This window comes from Typopeltis vanoorti, chromosome 9 (assembly GCF_054136105.1).
Source record: "Typopeltis vanoorti isolate ZY-2024b chromosome 9, IOZ_Tvanoo_1.0, whole genome shotgun sequence".
Lineage (NCBI taxonomy): Eukaryota > Metazoa > Arthropoda > Arachnida > Uropygi > Thelyphonidae > Typopeltis > Typopeltis vanoorti.
The window spans coordinates 134,027,207-134,051,209 of NC_143557.1; the positions used below are offsets into that span (position 1 = coordinate 134,027,207).

A 24,003-nucleotide genomic window follows, 5' to 3' on the forward strand; every position below is an offset into this window, starting at 1 on the left:
GTGCACGGATTGCAGAAGTTGGTTGATAGGAGAAAAAGAGGGGATATGATAGAAACATTTAAGTTACTTAAAGGAATTTATAGGATTGATGCAGGGGAAATGTTTCAGCGCTTGGTTAGAGGGAGCAGAACGAGAAGTAATCTATGAAAGTTGGGTAACAGTGTGGTTAGAAAAAGTGTGAGGACTAGATTTTTCACTTGGAGGAGTGGTGATGAATGAATGGAATGGGTTGCCTAAGTCAGTTGTAACTGCTTTGTCTGTTAATGGTTTCAAGGAGGGGTATGATAGTTATCATGTTGATAGTTTGGGTCTCCCACAATGAGTCTTAGGACTCTATGGAGGTGCCAATGCAATAATAATAATAATTAACTGAAATATGAACACATGGTTTATTAATTGTAGAAAATAATAGTTTGAATATTGTATATCTATAACTCAATCCTCTTTTAAACTCATAAAGCTGACTTTTAAATAAGCAATATAGCCATATCCAAACATGTTTTATTATTATTATTATTTTCATGAATTTAGTGATATAACAGCAAAAATTGTTTTTATGCAACAGACGTTTGGTCTGCCTTACTCATATTCAAGAATGTAAAAATAGCACACCTGAAAGTTAACACTGATTGAAACTGGAATATTTTTATTCACATCTTTCTTCACAGCTATAAAGCAATCAGTACTGAAATTCAAAATTATCTAAAATTTCAAATAACTATAATTAAGTTCAATTATACAAACAGATTTTGATTCCATATAATGAATTTCAGTACTAATGAATCTGGTTTATCATCACAAGGAATCATCATCTAATTTTCTTTCAAGATTCTGAAGCAAAACATGCAAGAATGCTGGTTCACATGCTGCAAAAGAGAAAGAGAGAGTCAGGTATGTGATCAGTTCTCAACTATCTATTTAACCCTGTGGAGGTTACGGATGATCTGACAAATATACACAAATTGTTTTAATATAAATATTCTTACACATATCCAGTATAGTTTGGAGGTCATGACTCGCTGTGCATACGTATATTACAAGTGATATTCCGCAGTGTTTTATGCCATCAGTTTAGTTTAATACGTGTTATATAAAGGTTTGTTATATTTGATAGTAAATTGTATCTGAGGGATACTGTGAACTCCGATGTAAGTATAGTATTGGTATAGTTTTTTTGCTTTTACTGTTGAAAATGGCTGGAAATATATATCAATTGGATAATCCATCAGATGTTGAAGAAATTCAGTAAATGTTATTCGAGTCCAATAATGATAGAGTCAAATGTGAAAGTGGAAGTGATTTTTGATAGTAAATTGTATCTGAGAGATACTGTGAACTCCAATGTCAGTATAGTATTGGTTTAGTCTGATGTTCAATAATTTCTAGATTGTAACTGAAAATAAATAAACCATTATGTATTATATTTGCAGTGGTTTTTTTTTTTTTTTTTTTTTTTTTTTTTTTTTTTTTTTTTTTATCAAATTTCAGCACATACTAGTAATGAATGTATCTCTAGGATACATGCGACCTAAGCCGCAATTTTTTCAACCGTGACCTCTACAGCGTTAAATCATTAAATAGCAATATATTCTTACTGGATTAATTTAACAGATTAGATAGAATTTACAAACTTAGAGGAAACAAAAAATTAAATTAGAGTTTAAATAAACTCTAAAATTTAATTTTGCAAACTGTGTCTAATCCATTACAATGATTCTGTATGTTTCAAAGAAATGTAAGTTTAAATACTAGAATAATTCTTAAGAGTTCTGACAATTATCATATTATTCCAAAATTACTGAATTACAGAGAAAATATATATTAAGCTTCTGTGTTTGGTACAATTCATGATTTTGCTTCCAGTATATACCACAATAATAGAGAGAGATAAAACAGAAATCATTGAAAGTTATGATTTACTGGAGTTCAGAATCAGAAATGATGGTAAATGTGAAGATATAATTAAAAGAAGGATAATCATGGGGGAGGGGGGTATTATGAAAGACGGAGCGGTTTGAGTAAGGCCATTAGAATTGTCAAAACAATGGTATTTCCAGTAGTGATGTATGGACATGAAAGCTGGATCATTAAGAAGAAAGACAAAAAGCAAATTGATTCATTTGAATTATAGGCATGGAGGAGACTATTGATTTTTAATAGTCTCCTCCATGCCTATAATTCAGACTGCAAGAATGACCAATAAGAAGATTTTAGAGAGTATAAAAACAGAATGCTCCTTGGAGGCAATGGCCACTAAACAGAAGGTTGATGTACTTTGAATAGCACATTCAGAGCACTTTGACATGGATCTTTTGCCAAACTTTATTTAACTAACTAAACTTGGACAGCTTTGCTAAGCTAGCTTGCACTCTGCCAACCATTAACAAATTATATCTATTCTTCATAAAATAACTGCTTTAAGTAACATGTTTCAAACCAAATTATACACTATTTCAAAAAAATTACACATGTTATTCCAGCCTTTGCCAACCTTAAAGGCTTCATACCAGATAATGCATGCATCTGCATAGCCACCAACCTGGCTCTAATTAGGAACATGTTCAAATACTGCTGTGAAAACAATTTATACATTACACTAAGCCCTGCCTAACATCACTACCAAAATTCAATAAGTAGAAATGACAAACCCTACCTAATATCAGTTTAGAAACTACACAAAACATTTGAAATTAAAGATGCAAAGAAATCATGTTCCTGGTTTATCCTTTATCCAAGTCTAAGCAAAAGTTTGCAAATGAAGTATCTTCATGACTAAGCTACTTGTATTTATAGGCTAATGATTTTACATTAATTGCCTTAGTATCCCATAATGCAAAGCAACATCCTTTTGGGAAAGTATAATGCTATGCATTATGGGAAGGGACACTACTCAGACCCAGAAGAGATACCAAGGTTGAAGTAATGCAGAAGCCATATATTTCCGACATACAAGTATTGAAAACATGTCGCACCTTATTATTAAAATACTCTGGATCAAAGCTAGTCGTTGCAAGTTTTTTCAGTTAGTTATAAATTATATTGAAGATGTCAAAAAATTATATTCTTAGTTTATGCTTTATCTAAGAGCGTAAGCAAACAAAGTTTGTGTGTGAAGTATCTTCATAACTAAGCTACTTATATATAGAGGCTAATGACTTCACATTAATTGCCTTAGTATCCCATAATGCAAAGCACACATCTTTTTTGGGTGTGTATAATGCTAAGCATTATGGGTAGGGCCACTACCATGACTGGCTTCGACACTGATGAGACATCAATAAAGGTCCATTCACATGTTTCTATAACTTGAGTCTCAGCTCAGAAATGATATCACAGGAATGGAAGGAATGTATAATAGTTCCATTGTACACAGGTGGTGCAAAAGCTGATGTGTCTAACTAGACACATCCAGAGTTTACTAAAGGAAGGTCATGTTTTAGCAATTTGGTCATATTTATAACAATGTTACTGCTGAGTTGGATAAACGGAATGGTTACACTATGATAATGCTGGATTTTGCTAAGGCATTTGATAGGATACCACATGAAATGCTGTTGCATAAACTGGAGAATATGGGATTGGAATATAAACTCTGGACTTAGGTAAGTAGATGGTTGACAGACAGAAACTAAAAAAGTGATATATGGTGGGTGTGAATCTACTAGATTTAAGGTGACTAGTCCTGTCCATCAGGGTTCAGTTGTTGGGCCACTGTTGTTCAATATATACATTAATGACATTAGGGAGAGTCTAACAATTGCAATTGTTTGCCGATAAGGAAGGAAGTCATTTGGCTTGTTTATAAGGCATTGATAAGACCACACCTGGCCCATTGTGTGCAGCTTTGGTCTCCCAGGTTTCCCAGGACAAAGAAGCCGTGGAAAGGATGCAAAGAGTTACAAAGATTATATGAAGATTATGGAATTTAGATTAGGAGGACAGACTGAGATTGTGGATTGCAGACTCTGGTTAACAGAGAAAGTGGGGCTGACATGATAGAGGTCTATTATCTTCTGAATGGGTGTTACAGGATACTGTCTGATGAAATTTTTCATTATAAGGAAGTTGGGGAGGAGAACATGGGTGCATCTTTAGAAGTAAAGTTTGTCGTGGTCAAGAAAAAGGGTAAGAGCTAGATTGTTCTCTCACATAGCAGTGTTATGAGTGAGTGAGTGGAATAGTTTGGCTTTTGATGTAGTGAGTGTATCTAGTGTGAACAGGTTTAAGGGAAGTATGACAGCTGGTTTGGGTGATGTACAGCCTCCCTCAATGAGTCCTTGACTCCCTGGAGATCTCAGATAATAATAATAATGATGTACTTTAGGGACCTACAATTTCTGATAACAATATTCCATTATTAGATGTTGCCATTCCCTCTCTTTCAGTATCATATCAGGTAGGGATTCAAACCACCCTCAACATCACCTTCTAATCTATGACACGAGCTTAATATAATGCAACTTAATGCAGCATGCACATAATTCAGACACCTTAGTGACAAAATAAAACAGACTGACATACTTATGGCAGAGGAATGCTTTAGCATGGCTTGTTGATCTCTTCCTAATATCACACACCCAGAACATACCTGAACCACCAACATCTCCTAATATGGTTGAAATGTCAGTCTGTTTTAATCTGTTATCAATCAATCTCATGAAATACAACATTCTAAGAGTACAACTCTTCTATGAAATTAAAACTAAGTGCTTATTACCTTCCATACCAAATTCTTAGCTATCTTCTGCAAATACATCTGCATTAAAAAGCACATTCATCCAAAATCAATTTCACAATGCTCACAAATATACAACTACTTTTGAAGATCTCCAATATAAACACAGTTATTTAGTATGTTCTAAGGAGAGGCTATCCTCAAAACCAATCACAAAACCTATACAAAAAAAATAAATAAATAAAAAAACCTTCCACTGAATATTCCATTATTTTCTCCATCAAATATACACTAAGACACTATAGCAAACAGGTCCCAACCCTGATGATAATCCACACTCACTACAATACCATAAAAAATAAGTTGCTCAGAGTGATGGCACAAAACATTACTTCAAATCAAAGAGCATTTTTTCGCTGAGTCAATGAACACTTCAGAAACTGTAACCTAACTGCTACTCCAGATTATTGCAAATGCAGAAAACCAAATGAAGCTCCTCTCCCTAACGCACAACACATAACTATCTGCTCATATAATATAAATTAAGCACATATGACAAATCTGATTTAATCAGATAAAAAAAAAAAAAAAAAAAAAAAAAACTAAGTCCCCTAATGTACCAAAATTATAAGGAATATATTATGAACCTTCTTCTATCTATCTCCATATGGATGTAATCCTCCCTATTAGCATCCCTTCCAATTCTACCATACTTACTTATAATATATATCCTCCTCTCTCATCTTTCCATTTGTTTATTCCAATCCAGCAATTCCTCAAAACCATGTTCCGAAATTTTTTTCCTGAAACTTTTTCCCAGTTCTTCTCTTCAGCCAAATCATGAGAAGCTATCTAATCTAACATGAGATAGTGCCTCCACTTTCCATTTTTTTAATGGCATAATTTTGTGCTTTGACTTCATGCTCAGTCCGATCATAAATAATTGTTACTGTTAACTTTGATCACCAAGTTGAAGTATTATGATGCATATAGTATTCTTTCACCTATTTAATTTAGTTGAACTTTAAATTGTTCATATTTGGTCTAATGTATTAAAACTGAAAACTTTATTAATAAGAGACTATACAATTTCATGAATAAAGTAGAAATTGCCTACCAGTTTCACTAGCTACTGTCTAGCATTATCAAGGCTGCACTGGAGTAAATACAAATGCACCAAGTTACATGAATAAAGAAGCGTTAGTATTAGGCCATTAGATTTGATAATTCTTGTTTGGACGTGCACATGCGTTAGTCAGAATCTGGTACACGACCACGTCTTGTGTGGTTTTTCCGAATCGTAGTTCTGTTAAGCTGAGAGAATTGATGAGATTTTTCCATGTCTTTAAGAATAGCACCCTGATTTCTATTTAAATTGCTTCCTGTGCGTAGCACCACTGCTGATTCTTTAAAAGTTCTATATCTGTAGTCACCCTCGATGTAAGGCATTGAACTGTTTTTCAGTTCTATGCATTAATTTGTCATATGTGCTTAATTCCCTCAGGACATCACCCATTTGTTCCATCATTGCCTGAAATCAAATTTCTTCATGGTAATAAATTCTTCATAGTAATAGTAATAAATAGACCTTCAATCAGAAGGTCTAGCCATGGGTAGCCCCCTCATAACCAATCTGATGTTATGAGCTTTAAACGTTCTAGTTAATTTTGTGGATACTGAACTAATATATGGAATCACTGCTGTGGACACATATTGGGAATCAGTTACACGTTGTTGGAGGTTGTCTTTGAATAGAAATTTGTTTAAAATGTTGGTAGGATATCCATTCAGAGATAGAGTCTTAGCTATTTGCGACAGTTCTAACCGTACATCGTCTTCTTTTGAAATAAACTTTAAGGCTCGATTGCAGAGAATATGAATGATGCTGTGTTTTTGTGATTGATGATGGTTTGACGAATAATGTAGATACCTTCCTGTATTTGTGGGTTTCTTGTAAATGGACAATTGGACATTGTTATATTCTCTCTTCACCAGTATGTCAAGAAAGGGTAGTTCATTGTTCTTCTCTAGTTCCACAGTAAATTTGATCTTATTGTGAAGTGTGTTGATTTTATTAAGAAACACTAGAAGGTTTTCCATATGATGAACACATCATCGACATATCTCCACCATATCAAAGGTATAGGTGAAATGTTGGAAAAAATATCTTTTTCAAGTTTTTCCGTAAATAGGTCTGCGCATGGTGGTGACAGGGGCTACCCATGGCTAGACCTTCTGATTGTTTGTATACAATGCTATTTACTATGAAGAAATTTGATTTCAGGCAATAATGGAACAAATGGGTGATGTCCTGAGGAAATTAAGTACATACGACAAATTAATGCATAGAACAGAAAAACAGTTCCATGCCTTACATCGAGGATGACTGCAGACATAGAACTTTTAAAGAATCAGCAGTGGTGCTACGCAGAGGCAGCAATTTAAATAGAAATCAGGGGGCTATTCTTAAAGACATATGGAAAAATCTCATCAATTCTCTCAGCTTAACATAACTACAATTCGCAAAAAACCACACAACACGTGGTCATGTACCAGATTCTGACTAACGCATGTGCACGTCCAAATGAGAATTATCAAATGTAATGGCCTAATAGGTACTAATGCTTCTTTATTCATGTAACTTGGTGCATTTGTATTTACACCAGTACAGCCTTGATAATGCTAGACAGCAGCTAGTGAAACTGGTAGGCAATTGTATTTTATTCATTAAATCGTATGGTCTCTTATTAATAAAGTTTTCAGTTTTAGTTGAACTTTGTTTTACAAATTTCCTTTCAAAATGTCTGATGAAAAGCAAAAATTACTGTAGTCAATAATTTTTTCAACCTTCAATTAATCGATTTTTGCATGCTAACTGCTTTTAGTACAGCACCATATAGCTGTACTTCAATTATTTGACCCTTAAATTATTGGAAAGAAAATTGCCTTCCTAGTGTGGTTGGATAAATGGTAGATTACTGCATTCATTTTAAATAGATACTCAAGTATCTCAATTCTTTCTTCAATATCCTTCTCAAAGTATGTGTGATTGGCAAACTAGGATTAGATGAGACTAGAGTCAATTATTTTCTAGATATGAAACAAGATCTTTTGCAAGCCATTTCAGACTTTTAATAAAGGAAGTGGTCAAACTCACATCAGTCAATGAAAATCATAGTCAAACTCCCAATAAGTAGCATCAAGGAGGTGTACAGCATATTTATGATGGTATATGAAAAGCTTACATTATTACTAATTACCTATTAACATTTTTACTCTAAATTAATCTCTTATCTTCCAAATAAAGAGATTAATTTGAGTGTCATAACCTATTGTCATAATTGTCATTATTAATAACCTACATTTTGGTCTTAAATCAGAATCAAAGAGTTTCATGCTGAATATAGTAAACTATAAAAGTATCGGCAGATACTAGTGCAAGCCAAAGCACGTAGTACAAACAAGGGCAACTCGTAGCAAAGGTGGATAAAGTTCTGATCACTATTCTTAGTATTTCCCATAATGTAAAAACACATCTCCTAGGAGATCTTATATGATGTTATACATTATGGTGGAAGGCCATTACCCAGACCGGTTCGACCTTTATTCAGGTCTCATCAGTGAGTAGGTAGACCAAATTAATACTGAGGGTATAGTGAAAAGAACTTATATACTCTGCTATAAGAGTTGTCAAACAGGTGCACCCATTGAATTACTTAAATAAAGAGCCAATAAGGCTTCATTTTGGCGATGTAATTATTTAAATTAAGGGGATATTAAATCCCATATTGTTTCAAAACCGAATAAGAAACTCAAAGATCGGAATCAAAGAGTTTCATGCCGAATATAGTAACTATAAAAGTATCGGCAGATACTAATGTAAGCCAAAGCATGTAGTACAAACTAGGGAAACTCGTAGCAAAGGTGTATAAAGCTCTGATCACTATTCTTAGTATTTCCCATAATGTAAAAACACCTTAATCACTTGCCTTAATTTAAATAATGTTACATCGCCAAAAATGAAGCCTATTGGCTCTTTATTTAAGTAAAATAAACAGTGAACATTAGAATAAACAATGCCTTGGTTCTTAATGCATTGAATGAGAGTGTATAGCACTTCAGAAGCTTCTTTAATTTTCTGACATACATTAACAATAACTGTTTTGCAGAGGTATCAAATATAGCTCTGCAAGCATCTTCATGATATTTTCTTTCACGTACTAGAGAAATATTCAAATTAACAGCCTACAGGTTGGAAAGCAGAAACAATATCCCCTTTCTCAACCAATCCAACATCGTACTGAAGCATTATATCAATAACTGAATTCGTGATAATGCTTTTTTTTTTATCTTCTCCCATTACTCAAAATGTTAATATTCCTGTTGAAGACCAGATAAACATGTCCTATAATAAATTCAGTGCATTTTCTTTAAGTAATGTGACTACTTATTTGAGTATTTCAATAAGGTTACATACCTAATGGTGGCTCCTTTAAGTAAGCACTTTGCAAACAATCTGCTGCTTTAGCTCTAAATTAAAAAATAAAATAAAATAAAATAACACTACGTTAATTTCTACATAAGAATAGTATTTTGAAAAATTAATAATCTGCATATATTTGAGGACCTCAGTTAACAGAATTCATTCTTATATGTATAATAACTTTAATTTATTTGTAAGTAACCTTCCTTTACATTTTAGTTAATTACCTCAGTAAAAACAAAATCTATTTTTAACACACAATGTCACTAATTCAACCACTCTATAGATTGTATTGTTTTCATTTACCAAATTTTAGATATCTTATGTTACACAAATATGATTATACTATCTTAACAAATTAAATGTAAATCCCATCCATGAAAGGATGGTGCCACCTAACATCCTAACATTTATAGATGGCAGGTTAAATATGCTGGAAACCCTACTTTAGAAACCTAACATGGAATTTTCACAAGCCACTTCCGGTTCCAATAAACAGAACTAAAAATAAATAGGAGGACATCTCCATATAATCTATAAGGAGTACAGAAAAACTGCCTAAGATTCCTGATCTGAATTTAGTTCTCACTTTTCTGTATGATCAGTTTCAAGATATCAACTTGGATGTTGAATAAACAAGCATTTCAGACTTAGTGAACAATTGTTTTCTATACTGATTAAAACAACATATTCGTAAATATTACAATGAATTAAAGATGCCAAGAAATTATATTCTTGCTTTCATTCTTTATCCAAGTGTAGCCAAACAAAGTTTGCATGTGAAGTAACTCCATGACTGGGCTACTGTATATAGAGGCTAATGACTTCTCATCACTTGCCTTAGTATCCCTTAATGCAAATCACACATCCTTATGGGCATGTATAATGCTATGCATTATGGGAAAGGCCACTACTCAGACTGGTTTTGACCTTCATTGAGGTGAAAAAGTAAAGGGGGTGCTTGTCATAGGTGTGGAGTAGTTAGTATAGGAGTGCAAGAAAGCCTAGTATTAGGAGAAAGAAAAGACAGATAGTATATGAGAGCCAAAGGCTATCAGTTTTCATTTTTCATCCCATATAGAAGAATGACCAAAAGACCGAATGAAACTAAAGCGCAAAGATGACTGATACCCATGTGGTTAGCCTTATTTGAGTTAACTGCCTTGAGTTGGCCTTCTCTACCTGGGATTGCTCTTCAGTCATCTCTGCAACTGACTATAAGATGGCAGTGAATTAAGAGGATGGAACCATTTAAAAAACCTCTCATAGAAAATATAAACAGAATTTTATTTCCCTCTGGCAAATATTGTATAATGTAGGTGGGGTCTTGCTCTAGGGATCCTAGCCCCCTGATGTAATTTTAAGTTGAGCACCCCTTACTTTTTTTTAAATGCATTTAAAATTTAAAGGTTACAAAATCAAAACACATATGGTAATATATAAAAAATAAATGTAAATAAAAAGTAAAAATAAATACTTAATTGATACTCAGGTGGTCAGACTTTAATAACATTCAGCAAAAACTGCAAGTTGTTTTTCACTATGTGTATTTTTGGAGTTGGCAGAAGAACTGGATGAGCCAGGCACTCACCTTATGAAAACATTTTTCTTTGATTTGTAAAGACTTAGGTAACATTTTGGATCTACCTGCCTCGGTGTGAATTAACTATAAAGTGTGAATTAACTATAACAACAAACAATGTGTGAGGTCTGTTCCACAGAAACATACAAATATCACTTCATAATAGATATTAAGCTTGGTACACATGCATGCCTCATATCCTAACTGACGAAAGAGTGCTGCATGTAAAAAGAAAGTCGGTAATGTAAGGTACCAGGTGAGTGCCTGGCTCATCTAATGCTTCTGCCAGCTCTATACTACACATAGCGAAAAATAACTTGCAGTTTTTGCTATAAGTTATTAAAAGCACAGTAAATATAGTAAATATAAAAATATAGTAATAAATACTAATATATTTTTATATTACTATATTTGTAAGTGTTTGCCAGCCAGGATGACTGAGTGGTTAGTGTAACCGCTCTCTAACCAACTACCTTCAGGGTCGAACTCGCTGTGGACATGGATATTTTGGCCAGCATATCTGCTCTTTAGCCAAAAGGCTGTGGGTTTGAATCCCAGCATGGGCATGGATGTTTTTGATTGTCTGTGAAAATAATAGTAGTGATGATGGGTGGTAGATACCGTTGGTGCAGATGATGATGATAGTTGTGGTGTTCGTTGTAGTTGGCGGATTGAGTGGGGGAGACAGAGTTGTAGAGTAGGCACCCTCTCTAGATCAGTCTTTGGATTCGCTGGAGGGATCACGAAATAATATAATATATTTAGTGCATATACATCATCATCATCTTCAAATTCCTGGTATATACCCTCAAGGGGTGTACAGGATATGATAGTACTACATGGAAAATTTACATCATTACTAACTTCCTATTTACAATTTTCCTCCAAATCAGTCTGTTACCTGTCAAGATTTCAATATTATCATATCTTATATTTCTGTCTTTTAAGGCACTTTTTACTGTATCAATCCACCTATATTTTGGTCTTCATCTGGGTCTTTTCCTGCCAAAATGGCAGAGAACACTTGTTTTGCTAATCTTTCCTCTCCCATTCTGTTTAAGTGAACATATCACCTGAGATTAGCTCAATGCATTCCTGGATACTGACAATGTCAAGTTATTTCCTAATATCCCTGTTTTTTAATGATATTGCCATTAATGCCATCTGTTCATGCCCCTAATCTTTCTCAGGACTCTCATATATGCAGAATCTAGTCTTTGGTCAAGTGTTTTACTTCTAATCTAGCTCACCAGATCCATAAGTTAAAACTGGTTTGAACACTATCTTGAATACAGCTAATTTAGGATTTTTGCTAATTTCTCTCTTATTCCATTTAAATTTATTCAGTTGACTTCCTCCCACACCAGTTTTGTTGATCCTGTTGTCTATTTCTATATTTAATTTACCATCTTCACTAAAAATCGTGCCTAAGTAGGTGTGTTTTACTTGTTCTATAGGTTCTCCATTCACAATGCAGTTAACATTTTCAATGTTTCTGCCTACTTTCATTGTCTTTGTAATGCTGACCTTCATACCATATCCACTTCAACAGTTATTCAATTTAGTTACGGAATCTTGCAGACTTGTAGTGGATTTATTTAGAAGTATAACATCATCCACATAAAGCAAAGAGCTGATATTAACATCTCCAATTTTGATATCAGGTTTAATACCACTTTCCTTCATAATGTGATCCATATAGATAATGAATAACAGAGGGGACAATGCATAAATCTGGTGTCGGACAATCCTTGTCCGACACCAGATTTAACATTAAACCACCTTCCTGTACTTCCTTCAATTCTAACTGCTGACTTACAACTCAAATAAAGACTAAGTATTGCTTGATATAATGCCCCATTGACATCATATAACTCTAGAGTTTTGAATAGCTTCTCTCTTGGCACCTTGTCATATGCCTTTTCCAGATCTAAAAAACTTAAATATAGATCTTTGTTATATTACCATGATTTCTCAACTATCTGTCGTAAGGTGAAAACCTGATCCTGACTCCCTCTATTTGGCCTGAATCCAGCTTGTTCTTCACCAAGCTTCTCTTCTACAATCCTTCTTAACCGTTTCTCAAGTATACTTGCATATATCTTACCAGGAACACTCAGTAATGAAATACCTCTGTAATTCTCACATTCAGTTTTATTTCCTTTTTATATATGGGTACTATGAGAGCTCTACTCCAATCATCGGGAATTCGTCCCTCTGTCCAGGCCTTCTGAATTATGCAGTGCAGACACTGCAAGACTTTTATACCTCCATACTTGAGTTTCTGGTCGAATATCATCTCCTCCTACTGCCTTTCCACATTTCAGGCCTTTGATGGCTTTTTCTACTTCAAGTATTCTTGACTGCATGCTTGGTCAGTGTTTTTTACCATTGTGCTGTCATCACTGCTTATTTCATTTAGCAATCTTTCGCAGTAATTACTCCATACTTCAAAGATATCTTTTCTCCAGTTTTCATGTCACTTTTACCATCTCTAATTCCCTTTACAGCACTATTTCCTCCATTTTTGAGCGTCATCAACAACCTCCAGAATATTTGGCCACCTTCTTGATATTTATTTTGTATGTTCTTTCCAAAGTCCTCCCATGACTTTTGTTTAGCTAGTTTTACTCCGTGATTACCTTTCTTACATTTGTCTCTGTATTCTCTAAGAGCACAAGCTGACTTATTTGCCAGGAATTTTTGATATGTTTTTTCTTTTCTTTCACTGCCTCTAACCTCCTGTGTCCACCACGGAGTTCTGATTTTTCTATCCTTGCAGACAACCTCACCACATGCCTCTCTGGCTGAATCAATCAGAGTTTTCTTCAGGGCTTGCCACTGAATCTCCAAGGTTTGGTTCTTGTTTTCAAACTCCTTCATTTTTTCTTGAAAAATATTTGTGTATTTTAGTCTACAGTTCACATCTGAGAGCTACTTAACTTTTATTCACTTTAAAACTTTCTTATATGTTATTCTTTTCAATCATCATCATCATACGTATCAAGGATTTAGGCCTAGCATGGCCTGTTCCGGCCTTAGAAGTCATCATTGAATCGTTTAAGAGGACGTCCTGGTTTTCTTTTTCCTAATGGCTTATTTTGGTAATCTTTCTGTTTTCATTCTTTGAACGTGTTCCATCCATTTATGTTAAATTTTTTAATTTTTTCTATTACTGGTTCTTGGTTTAATTCTTTCATAATATCTTCGTTTCTTTTGTGATCAAATAGGGTATACGTTGCAGTTTTTCTCATAAACTTCATTTCTGCTGTTGTTAATCTTTGTTTGTTCTTTTCAATATGAAATTCAATTTTATCCTACTCAAGACTAAATGGTGATCACTTCCAATTTCAAATCCTCTGTACACTCTAGTGTCCTGCACCAGACAGAAACCATCACTATCAACAATAATATAGTCAATGAGACTTTTCTTATTCCTTGCCTCTTCTCTTGATGTGAATTTGTACACATTTTTATGTTGGAACATGGTGTTAGTAATAACCAGTCCATGTCCTGAGCAGAAATCCAACAGGTATTTACCATTATTATTAGCTTTGCTCTTTTCTCCAAATTTTTCCAAAATATTTTTGTATGTCTGACAATCATATACACATTAATGAATGCTAATATTAAAATGTTCTTTATTTTTCTACTCACTTCAGCCCCCTGCTTCAAGAAGAAGCCTGATGCAATGCATCGCCTGCTTACTGTGCTCAAGCCAGACACCACTTACTCAAAAATTTGATATCTCCTAGAATGCTTTCTAAATACAAAAATTGTCTGACTGAAGAATAAAATTTTCACAATACAATATTATAAAACATTGGGATGTGATATTGCTTTTCAAATCCATGTTTCTTTGTAACCTTTTGTAAATGATATTTTAATTCAATAATTATAAAAATCAAAATTCTCTTCCCATTGCTGCAGGAGGTCAGCTGTAGAATGCATGTTCTACTGTTCCCAATCGGTAACAGATGTCACAGATTGGCTCTCTGATGTTAAAGTATCTGCATTTGATGGTATCGACTGGAAAGTGACCATATGAAATTCTCCAAGCAAGATCTCTCTCCTGTTAGGGTAGCCTTGGAACTTCAATAAGTTATGAAACAAAGTGCTGTTGTCAGTACCCAACTGTGGAAGTTCACGGCAAAAGAGGTTCAAGATTTTATACCAGATTTTACCTTTTTTTAATGGAAAGAATGTATGTCAATGCCAGAGTGTTGTAGCAGTCTTAGAGTTAAGCACAGAATGTTGAGTATTTAGGAAAATTCTCAGCTTTTGAACCTTTATAATAATTTATTCCAATCAGGAGAAGATGAAAATCCAGGTAGTACATGAGAATATCTGCATATGTGTGATTGGTCTGCAATATTTTATGGATTTTTGAAGCTGCATTGCTTAAATAACAGACTGGAAGTCCAAATCCTCCATGCTTCTTTGATAGTTGAAGTAATTCTTTTTTAACTTCTTGGTACTGGCTGGACCAAAAAAAATGCACAGGCTTATTATATAATTGCTTTTCTTCAGCTTCTGTGATGTCTGTAATATTTATTATGTACAACTGAGCAGGAAAGATTATGGTTTTGAGTACTATGGCTTTAGAAGAAAAGGAAAGTGCTAATGTCCAGTCTTCTAAGGTTTCGATGTTCTTGTATATAAGTTCTTGAACTGGTAATATTGGGTAAGTGGAGAAGGGAATTCCAAGTATAATGAGTGGGGTTCCCTCTTAGGGGTTAGTCCAAAAGGAATGCCCCCAAGATCCCACTTTCCAAAAACTTTTAATTTTCTTGTCTGCATTAGATGAGAAAACAAGAAAAGTAATGAAATGTACCAGGGATGAGAGCAAACCATAATATCACAATAAATTGGAAAAGATTAATGCAAGTAAAAGAATTTACCTATCTCGGAAGCCTAATAACATCAGATGAGAGAAGTGGAAGAGATGTGAGAATAAGAATGACAAAAGCAAAAAAGACATTTAACAAGAAAAGAACACCATTAACATCAAAGAGTATGTCATTGAGAACAAAGAAGACTTTATTAAAAGCTTTGTAAGGGGAGTGGCCCTTTATGGATCAGAGACATGTATTCTTCAAAAAGGGATAAATCAAGACTTCTAGCATTCGAGATATTGGTGCCAAATGCTGAAGATCAGATGGACAAAAAGAGTTACAAATGAAGAGGTATTAAAAAAGGCAGAACAAAAAAGAAACATACTACATACATACATTAGAAAAAAAGAAATAACATGATAGGACACCTACTAGTATACTCAGATTGGACTCCAAATTTGATTGAGGGAAGACCTAGTAGAGGGAGACCAAGAATCCAATACATATTGACATCAAAAATGGATGACATTACCAAAGAGTCAAACTAACAGCACAAAAGAGAGATCACCATCAATAATCCATGCTACCCACAACCAACAGGTTAAGGAGAGAAGAACTTGACACAAACAGATGGGTGCTAGAAAGGATATAGGCAAAACTGGCTCCTAAGGATATTGACAGAAGAAAGCTGAAATACTTTGGACACATTGAAAGTATGGAAGGAGGACTTCTCAAAACAGTAATAGTAGGTAAAGTCCCTGGAAAAAGAGGAAGAGGTAGACTATCAATGAGTTGGATGGATGGTGTGTCCAGAGTGACTGATCTTCAGAGAGTTGAAGCCTTGTTGATGCTTTCAGAAATACATTTTTAAACTGATCTGCCACAAGGACCAAAATAAAAGTTGCAGAAACAAAGGTTGGATTGAAGGTTGCAGTAAGCTGATATTTTTTGAGAATTTTAACAACACATTCAGAATCAGAAAGTAGCATCTGATAATTTTTGAGCTATTTTTAGATTATAACTACTGAGGATAGGTTTCTATTTCTTGTTAGAAAATTTCTTATGATGAGCAAATTTTGTGGATCTTCACACTATAGATTTAGAGAGAGCTATCCTTTTCATGTTGAGAAAGGATAATGTTCCGTGTGATTCTTTATTCAAAATAAATGTTATTCTATGGTGGATAGTTGGTTTTTTGTTGAAAGTATTGTAATTCTTGATCTGTGTATGTTTCCATGACAAAAATACCATCAACATAACAGAGTCAAAGAGATATTTCTGAATTTATAGTTCAATTTTTTTTTCTATCAATTTTTCCAAACAACATTTTGCTAAAATTAGAAGTACCATGACAAACAACATGACAGTTCCCTTTTTAAGTTTCCAATAGTTTTATATGCTGAAGTGTCATTGAATTAGAGGTAGCTACCTAGTAATATGTTGGACCCCCTCTGGCCCTGATAACGGCCACCACATAATGACGCAAGGACTCCACAAGCTTACGAAAATGTTTCACAGGTATGGCAACGTCCACCAGAACTGTCCACGATTCACTCAAGTTCAGTAGTGATGAGACACTGGCATTCTGCTCAATGGTATTCCAAAGATTTTCAATGGGATTTAAAGTAGGGCTTCTAGGTGGTCACTTCACCATTTCAAAGTCAACAGAATGCTCATGGAACCAAGCAGTAGCCTGCCTGGACCTGTGAGTTGAAAAGTTGTTTTGCTGGTAGACGCCATTCGGGATACATAATGGGCATAACGGGTATAAATGGTCGGCCACGACTTCCACATACTGAGATGCATCAAAAGTCATTGGTACATATACCAAAGGTTCCAAAGACATTCAAATGAAGACACCCCAGACTATTACTGAGCCACCAGCAGCTTGTAGAGTTCCAACCTGAGATACAGGATCCACAGCTTCATGAGATTGGTGGCATACCTTCAGTCTCCCATTAGTGCTATGAAGCTCAAATCACAACTCATCATTCCAATCTACATGTTGCCAATTTTCAATTGTCCAGTTTTGATGTTCTTTAGCCCAGACAAGGCACATTCACCTGTGTTGTGCCATTAGAAGTGGGACTCTCATATGTTGGCAGCTCAAAAAAGCCTAGAGTGAAGTGAACGTTGCATGGTCCTTACATTGAAAACTGGTTGCCCTTTGCAGTTTATCTGGGTGCTTATTTTTTCCCCTGGAACACTCTTGAAACTGTTGTACGAGAAAATCAAAGCTGGTAGCTAAGTATAACCACAGTTTTGGCAATGCATGCATGCAAATGCGAGAGTTGTGGTACAGAATTTGCATAGCGTCTCCTATCCCTAATTCAATGGCACTTCAGTGTAGTTTAAAGCCTAGCATATGTGACTGCATATAACAAGGGTGGTCTGAAAAGTTCTCGGCCCAACAATGAAAAAATGAATTTATAATTTCAAAATTATTTTTATTTTTCAACATAATCTCCCTTAAGACTAATGCATTTATTCCAGCAATGCTCCAGTGCCATTATCCCATCCCTGTAGTGGTTCTCAGTAAGATCTGCAAAATACCCCTCTACAGCTGCAATCACCTCTTGATTTGAAGAAAAACACTTACCAGCGAGGAAGGGTTTTAGTTTTGGGAAGAGACAGAAGTCGGAGGGAGCCAAATCTGTGGAATTGGGCGGATGTTCCAACAATTCATACTGCATATCCCTTAATTTTCCCATTGCCTAAAACACCTTTGTGGGCAGGTGCATTGTCCTGATGAAAGATGATTTTTTTTCTTCTGCAAACGGGTCTTTTCTGATGAATTTTTTCATCTAGTCTGGTAAAAAGATCGGAATAATATTCCTCAGCTATTGTTTTACCCTTTTCAAGATAATTAATAAACAAAATGCCTTTAGCATCCCAAAACATCGATGCCATGACCTTTCCTGCTGATGAACCGACTTTGTCTTCTTTGGCACTGAACAACCAACTTCTGTTTTGACTGCTGTTTGGATTCTGGTGTGTAATGGTAAATCCAAATCTCATCCACAGTAATAAATCGACGCACAAAATCAGTTTTATTCTTGTTAAAATGTCCAAGCACTGTTCAGAGATTTTCATGTGAGTGCGTTTTTGATCTGCTGTGAGCAAGCATGGCACCCATCTTGTGCAAAGCTTTTGCAATTCTTCATGCAAAATATATCTACATGTTCTTTTTACCTATAGTCTCAGCAATTTCACGCACTTTGACTTGCCGTCATCCAATACCATATTGTGCACACGATCAATAATTTCTGGTGTTGTTACACTTGTTGGACGTCCTTTGCGTGGATCATCTTCAAGGCTGGTACGGCCACATTTAAACTTGTCAGCCCATTTCTTAATTGTCGAAAACGAAGGAGAAGAGTGCATAAACTTTTATGAACTTCGAATGAATTTCTTTTGGTGTTAAACCTTCTTTTACAAAGAATTTTATAACCGCACGATACTCAATTTTATCCATTTCAAGGGATACAGACAATACTTTTGCTTCAGACAGCTGTAAAAACAAACTACTTGATAGAATGACTTGCAATTTCACATGGATGCTTATGACAGATGCACCAACTTAGAAAAAAAAAATCTTGCCGATAGGATTGCCATCTATGGTCAAGGCCGAGAACTTTTCAGACCACCCTCGTAGAAATTTTCATTGTGATTATACATTTTTGTATAATCTGTTGTATCCAAATTTCTATTATTCTTCAGAATGAAAATATTTTATGAGCTATAAAATGAAATAGTTGTAATTAATTCAAATTAATTAAAGTTTACTGTGATTTACATGTTTTCTTATACTCACTCATAAAGTCTAGCAGAATTCTAGTTGATAGTGCAGCACTTCAACCTTCATCCTTCTTTACAATATATATACGAAAACACAAAGTAAAAGTACCTATCTATATGATGATCATCTGACTGATGATCTGTTGAGTATGATCCTATCCTATTCCCTTACAGCTGGTGGGGTAGAGAAAGGGACCAGATAAAGGTTCCTCACATCACTGATGGGAATCGAACCCAGGTCTTTCCAACCAAAGAGCTTCGTCTATACTGACTGAGCTACGGAGGCTCCTTGAGTATGACATTATGTTTTATATATATATGTGCAATTTATTACCACACTGTAATGATTAACCTTTTTTTTTTTTTTTTGGTTAAAGCATAGTGATACTACTGGTAATTTAACATTACACAGCTTATTCTATTTCGAATAAATCAATTGTTTGCATTCTATCTTATAACTACTCTTCTTTTTTAAGTCACTGACAATAGTCTGTTAATTTCAGACTGAAACATATGGCAATATATTTAATAAATAATACTTTTACCTTGTGTGTTCATGTATATATTGTATAGAACTATGGCACAAGTTTCTCTAAATACAAGAATTCATCCTTTTTAAGAAAATTCTGGCTGTGCCACTGATACTTATAAATCAAAAAAAAATTCATTATAGAAGTTGGACAATATTTAAGCTGAGAAACATGATATTATATGCAAAAAATTCAAATAAAGTTTTTTAAGGTGCCAGTGCATCTTTCTTCTTCCCTTATTGTATCAGGCTTAAAGGTCAGGTAACATATAATATGCATATACATGCATATTGTAAATTACATAAATATATCAGGCATTTATTGTATTTTACTTATTTGGATTATTAAAATCCAAATGTACTGTTTTTGATGAATAAAAAATATATAAAATTTTGCACAAGAAAGCATACCTGCGCTCTGGATTATACAAAAGAAGTGAGTTTAAAAGTTGTATTCCAGCTTCAGATAGCCAAGGAAAAGTACAGTCCAAGTTATTATTGCTAAAAACCACAACAAAAAAAGAAAAATCAATAAAAGTTATATAACATGCTATTTCATGTACACACAAAAGACAATCATGCATGCTTCTAACATGCTTAATTAACTTTTTATGTTTACAAAGTTATTATTACTGTTATTATTTTTTTAAATGAGTTGGATAACTTGGAGGACACTGCCAGATAAGGTTCATCATCATAATCATTTGAGACATAGCCAATCAAACTTTTTTCTCTATCAATGAAAGCTACATATAAATTATGATTGTACAAATATTAATATATCATGCTGACTAGGGCATTACCAAGTTATACAAAGACTCTTTTTTTTATCAGGAAACTAAAGTAAATAAGAAAAAAATCAGTTACTAAACAATTTCATAGCCCAGGGATGTCCCATCTCCCCAAACCTTTTTAACATCGATCTAGAGGATATGGTTAACCAAGCCTTGGAAGGAGAAAAAGGGGGGTCAACCTAAATGGTTATAACCTTAATAACATAAAATATGCAAATGACATTGTAATGATAGCAGACACAAAAGAAAAAATGGTGAAACTAATATTATCCAAGAATATAGCATGACCATAAATACAGACAAAACAAAAATCTTGGTAATTGAAAAAAATGAAGAAAAAGTAAACTTCTCCTTGAATGGATCAACAATTGAACTATTTAGGAATAATAACAGACCACTTAGATAGCATGACCACTATTAAACATAGAATATTAACTACATGATCATCATTTAATAAGCTAGGTAAAATCTGGAAAAATAATAAAATCTCCAGACCTCTAAAAATAAAATTATATAATGCAATTATAATACCCACTGTGCTATATGCTTCAGAAACTTGGAAAATCAAGAAGACAGAGATACGAAAACTGGAGGCTTTCGCGATGAAATGTCTCAAAAAAATAAATAAAACAAAATGGACAAGTAAAGAAAACAAATGAAACTGTAAGACAAGACCTAAACTATACAGACTCATTAATAGAAAAGATCAAAAGAAGACAACTTCAATGGCATGGACATGTCGAGAGAATGCCACCAAAAAGGCTACCCAACTCACTCTGTATGCAAGATTAGAAGAAAAAAGAATAAAAGTAAGACCGAGAACAAAACGGATAACATCAATAAAGGTCAACTCTGAATTAAAAACCTATAGACAGCTCACCAGCCATGCAAGAAACCGAGACTCCTGGAGGTTGTTGTGGAAACACGGAAGACTCAACCCCTCCCTGATGGAAGAGGACAGTAAGTAATGATAGAACATGACACACTAGAGATCTTGTCTAGGAAAGCTGAAATTCAGGATCCATATCTCAAAGATTGTACAACTCGGAGGATAACTGCAATGCTAAAATGAACATTGACACAGAAGGATAAGGAAGTTATTTTTACAAGGCTTTGATATGCCTGCAAATGGATTATTGTGTGCAGGTCTGGTTTCTAAAACAATGCAAATATAGTGGGAGGGGTGTTGATATTGGGAATGTGGAATGTAGATTATGAGGAGAGACTGAAAATTTGTGATTAAAGACACTAGCAAACAGGAGAAAGAGGGGTGATATGATACAGACCTACAAACTTCTGAAAAGGTCATACAGAATACTTGTAAATGGAATTTTTCACATCTTTAAAGTGGAGAAAGGATGAGAGCTACATTTTTATCTCACAGAACAGTGCATAATTGGAATGGCTTACCTTTGAGGTGTTATGAGGAGGTGCAGATAATGTGGAAGAATTCATGAGAAAGGTTGACAGGTGATATATGACCTTCCTTGACATGTTCCTGGCTCAACACTTGGTGATGGTCACTTCTAATTTCTTATATTTGAAGATATTATTATTATTACAAGAGACCTGCAGTAAGTCAGGAACATGTCGAGGGAGGTCATATATCACTCATGTCACCTGTCAACCTTACTCATTAATTCTTTCACACTATCTGCACTTCCTCACAATACCTCAAAGGTAAGCGATTCCAATTATGCACTGCTCTATGAGATAAAAATGTAGCTCTCATCCTCTCTCCACTTTAAAGATGTGAAAAATTCCATTTACCAGTATCCTGTATGACCCTTTCAGAAGTTTGTAGGTCTGTATCATATCACCCCTCTTTCTCCTGTTTGCTAGTGTCTTTAATCACAAATTCTCAATCTGTCCTCATAATCTACGTGCCACATTTTCTATCCTTGCAGACAACTTATTTGCTTGGTCTGTTAAAGTTTGGTTCTTGTTTTAATGCTTCTTTACCCCCCCCCCACTCCCAATAATAATTGTATATTTGAACATGCAGTTTATGTCTGAGAGTAGTTCAACTTTGATTCCATTTGAAACTTTCATGCATATCTTCTGTTCAACATGAATATCCTATTGAAAAGAAGATATGCATAAAAGTTTGAAACAGAATCAAAGTTGAACTATTCTCAGACATAAACTGCATGTTCAAACATACAATTATTATTGGGAATTGGGGGGGGGGGGGTTAAAAAGCATTAAAACAAGAATCAAACTTTAACAGACCAAGCAGCAAGTTGTCTGCAAGGATAGAAAATCATACCTTTGTGGTGGCAAACACATCATCTACATACAAGCCATAAGTTTTGTTGCGCTATGTAGATGATGTGTTTGCCATCTGGCCCCATGGACAAGACACTTTGGACGCTTTTGTCACCTACCTAAACAGCCAACACCCCAAAATTCACTTCACAGTAGAAAAAGAATCAAATAACTGTCTACCATTTCTTGACACATTAGTCACCCGCCTTTCAGATGGATCACTATCTTTTTCTATTTACAGGAAGCCTACACACACACAGGAAGATACCTACATAAACAATCACATCATCATCCAGTCCAACAGTACGGCACTGTAAAAACACTTACACACAGAGCCAGAGCCATTTGTTCTAACGATACAGCTCTGACCACTGAACTCCAGTACCTGCGCCATACGTTCTTAGCCAACGGCTACAATCCCTACAAAATAGAAAAAATACTACATAGGCCCATTACTCTGCCTCCCCCCCCCCTAATACACAAGAATACAACATGACCATTTCCATTCCCTATATCAGAGGTACATCGGAAAAGATAGCCAAAATATTGTTGAAACATGGCCTTCGCACCACCTTCAAGCCTCATGTCAAGCTGGCAACTCTGATCCACTCGCCAAAGGATAAACTTCACCCTTTAGCACACCCAGGAGTGTATGAAGTTCCATGTGACTGTGACTTGGCCTATTATGGGCAAACAGGAAGATCAGTGAACATCCGCCTGGAAGAACATGAAAGATACATTCGCTACTATTACTATGGCAAGTCGGGACTGGCAGACCACGCTTTGGATACTCCTTCACACAGGATTAGACGGAGGAAAACGAATGTGCTATTTAGGAGTCGTTATAGATCTGAAAGATTATTTTTTGAGTCAGCAATGGCTTTGAAGAATTCTCCCAACCTTAACAAACATGGTTGCATTAATTTGCCAAAAATTTGGGAGACGGTTATCCTAAGAAAAACTCCTGGATAACTGCTGCCTTATTTTTTTATTTGTTTTTTATTTTTTATTTTTTTCCCGTTAGAGGGCGCCAAAAATA

The 24,003-nt window shown here is 34.8% G+C and overlaps 1 protein-coding gene across 1 annotated transcript in view; it reads right to left on the reverse strand.

Annotated features, from left to right (window-relative positions):
* Window positions 1–619: 619 nt before the first annotated feature.
* Window positions 620–24,003, reverse strand: part of Cdc2rk (cyclin-dependent kinase 10) — a 189,696-nt gene continuing 166,312 nt past the window's right edge. Inside the window, exons 9-11 of the mRNA XM_090397623.1 lie at window positions 20,314–20,403; window positions 9,153–9,205; window positions 620–866 (exon numbers count right to left, since the gene is read on the reverse strand). Of these exons, the coding sequence (XP_090253749.1) occupies window positions 796–866; window positions 9,153–9,205; window positions 20,314–20,403 (214 nt within the window). The 3' untranslated portion in view covers window positions 620–795. The remainder of the gene's footprint in view (window positions 867–9,152; window positions 9,206–20,313; window positions 20,404–24,003) is intronic.